Below are 744 nucleotides of genomic sequence, written 5' to 3'. Positions count from 1 at the left end.
CCTCTCTCGCTCTCTCTCCCTCTCCGTTCCTCCCTCTCTCTCCCTCTCCGTTCCTCCCTCTCTCTCCCTGTCTACCTCCCCAGGTACTCACGGGTTTTGCTGCTGCCGGGCCCGGAGGCGGGTGAAGCCGGCGTTTTGCCGGCCGAGGTGTTGGAGCCGGCCGCCGCCGCCGCCTCCACAAACGATGTGGCGCGGGGCCGGCTACTGCTCATGGTGCCGGGGCCGGCGGCCCGGTAACGGGCCTGGACTCGACTCGGCTCGGCGCTGCCTGGTGTGTGTGTGTGTGTGTGTGTGTGTGAGGTGAGGTGGAGGGGGCGCCGCCCCGGCTCCGGCCGCTTCCTCTGGGCGTCTCTCCCTCAGCGGCTAGGCGACCAACTCCGGGCCCGCATCCCGTACTGGGCCTTAGTCTGCCGTCCCCCCCACCCGCGCCGCCTGCCGGGAGCTGTAGTCCGCCGCTCCGGCCGCTCCCGCTGGCCGAAAGCGCGCATACCCGGGGCCACGGACTACAACTCCCGCCGGCCCCCGCGCGCAAACTCAACCCCCGCCCCGCGCCTCCTGACGGGAATTGTAGGCCGCCGCCAACTCCCGGCCTGCACCGCGGCGGGAGCCCCGCCCCATTAGCTGCACTGCGTCACGTGGGCTACGGGCGCAGTGTCACGTGTGCCGCAGGGCGCCGATGCCTCTCGGGAAATGGAGTTCCCAGCTGGAGAAAGAGAAAATATTCGCCTGTTTCATCGACTTCAA

At 69.8% G+C, this 744-nt stretch overlaps 1 protein-coding gene across 2 annotated transcripts in view; it reads right to left on the bottom strand.

Annotated features, from left to right (window-relative positions):
* The window catches only part of LOC147109866 (glycogen synthase kinase-3 beta-like), a 104,849-nt gene extending 104,363 nt beyond the window's left edge, over positions 1 to 486 (bottom strand). The window contains exon 1 of one of the 2 annotated variants that reach the window (XM_086003904.1): positions 92 to 486. In XM_086003904.1, coding sequence (XP_085860030.1) covers positions 92 to 212 — 121 coding nt within the window. In that variant the 5' untranslated portion in view covers positions 213 to 486. The remainder of the gene's footprint in view (positions 1 to 91) is intronic. The other variant, XM_086003903.1, reaches the window with a different exon arrangement.
* Between the last annotated feature and the right edge of the window lie 258 nt (positions 487 to 744).

The sequence above is a fragment of the Somniosus microcephalus genome, chromosome 12 (assembly GCF_052327205.1).
Source record: "Somniosus microcephalus isolate GS21.2 chromosome 12, FLI_Smic_1.0, whole genome shotgun sequence".
NCBI classification, from domain to species: domain Eukaryota; kingdom Metazoa; phylum Chordata; class Chondrichthyes; order Squaliformes; family Somniosidae; genus Somniosus; species Somniosus microcephalus.
Note: the sequence above shows the minus strand (reverse complement) of the source record. Positions and strands in the feature narration are given on the sequence as shown.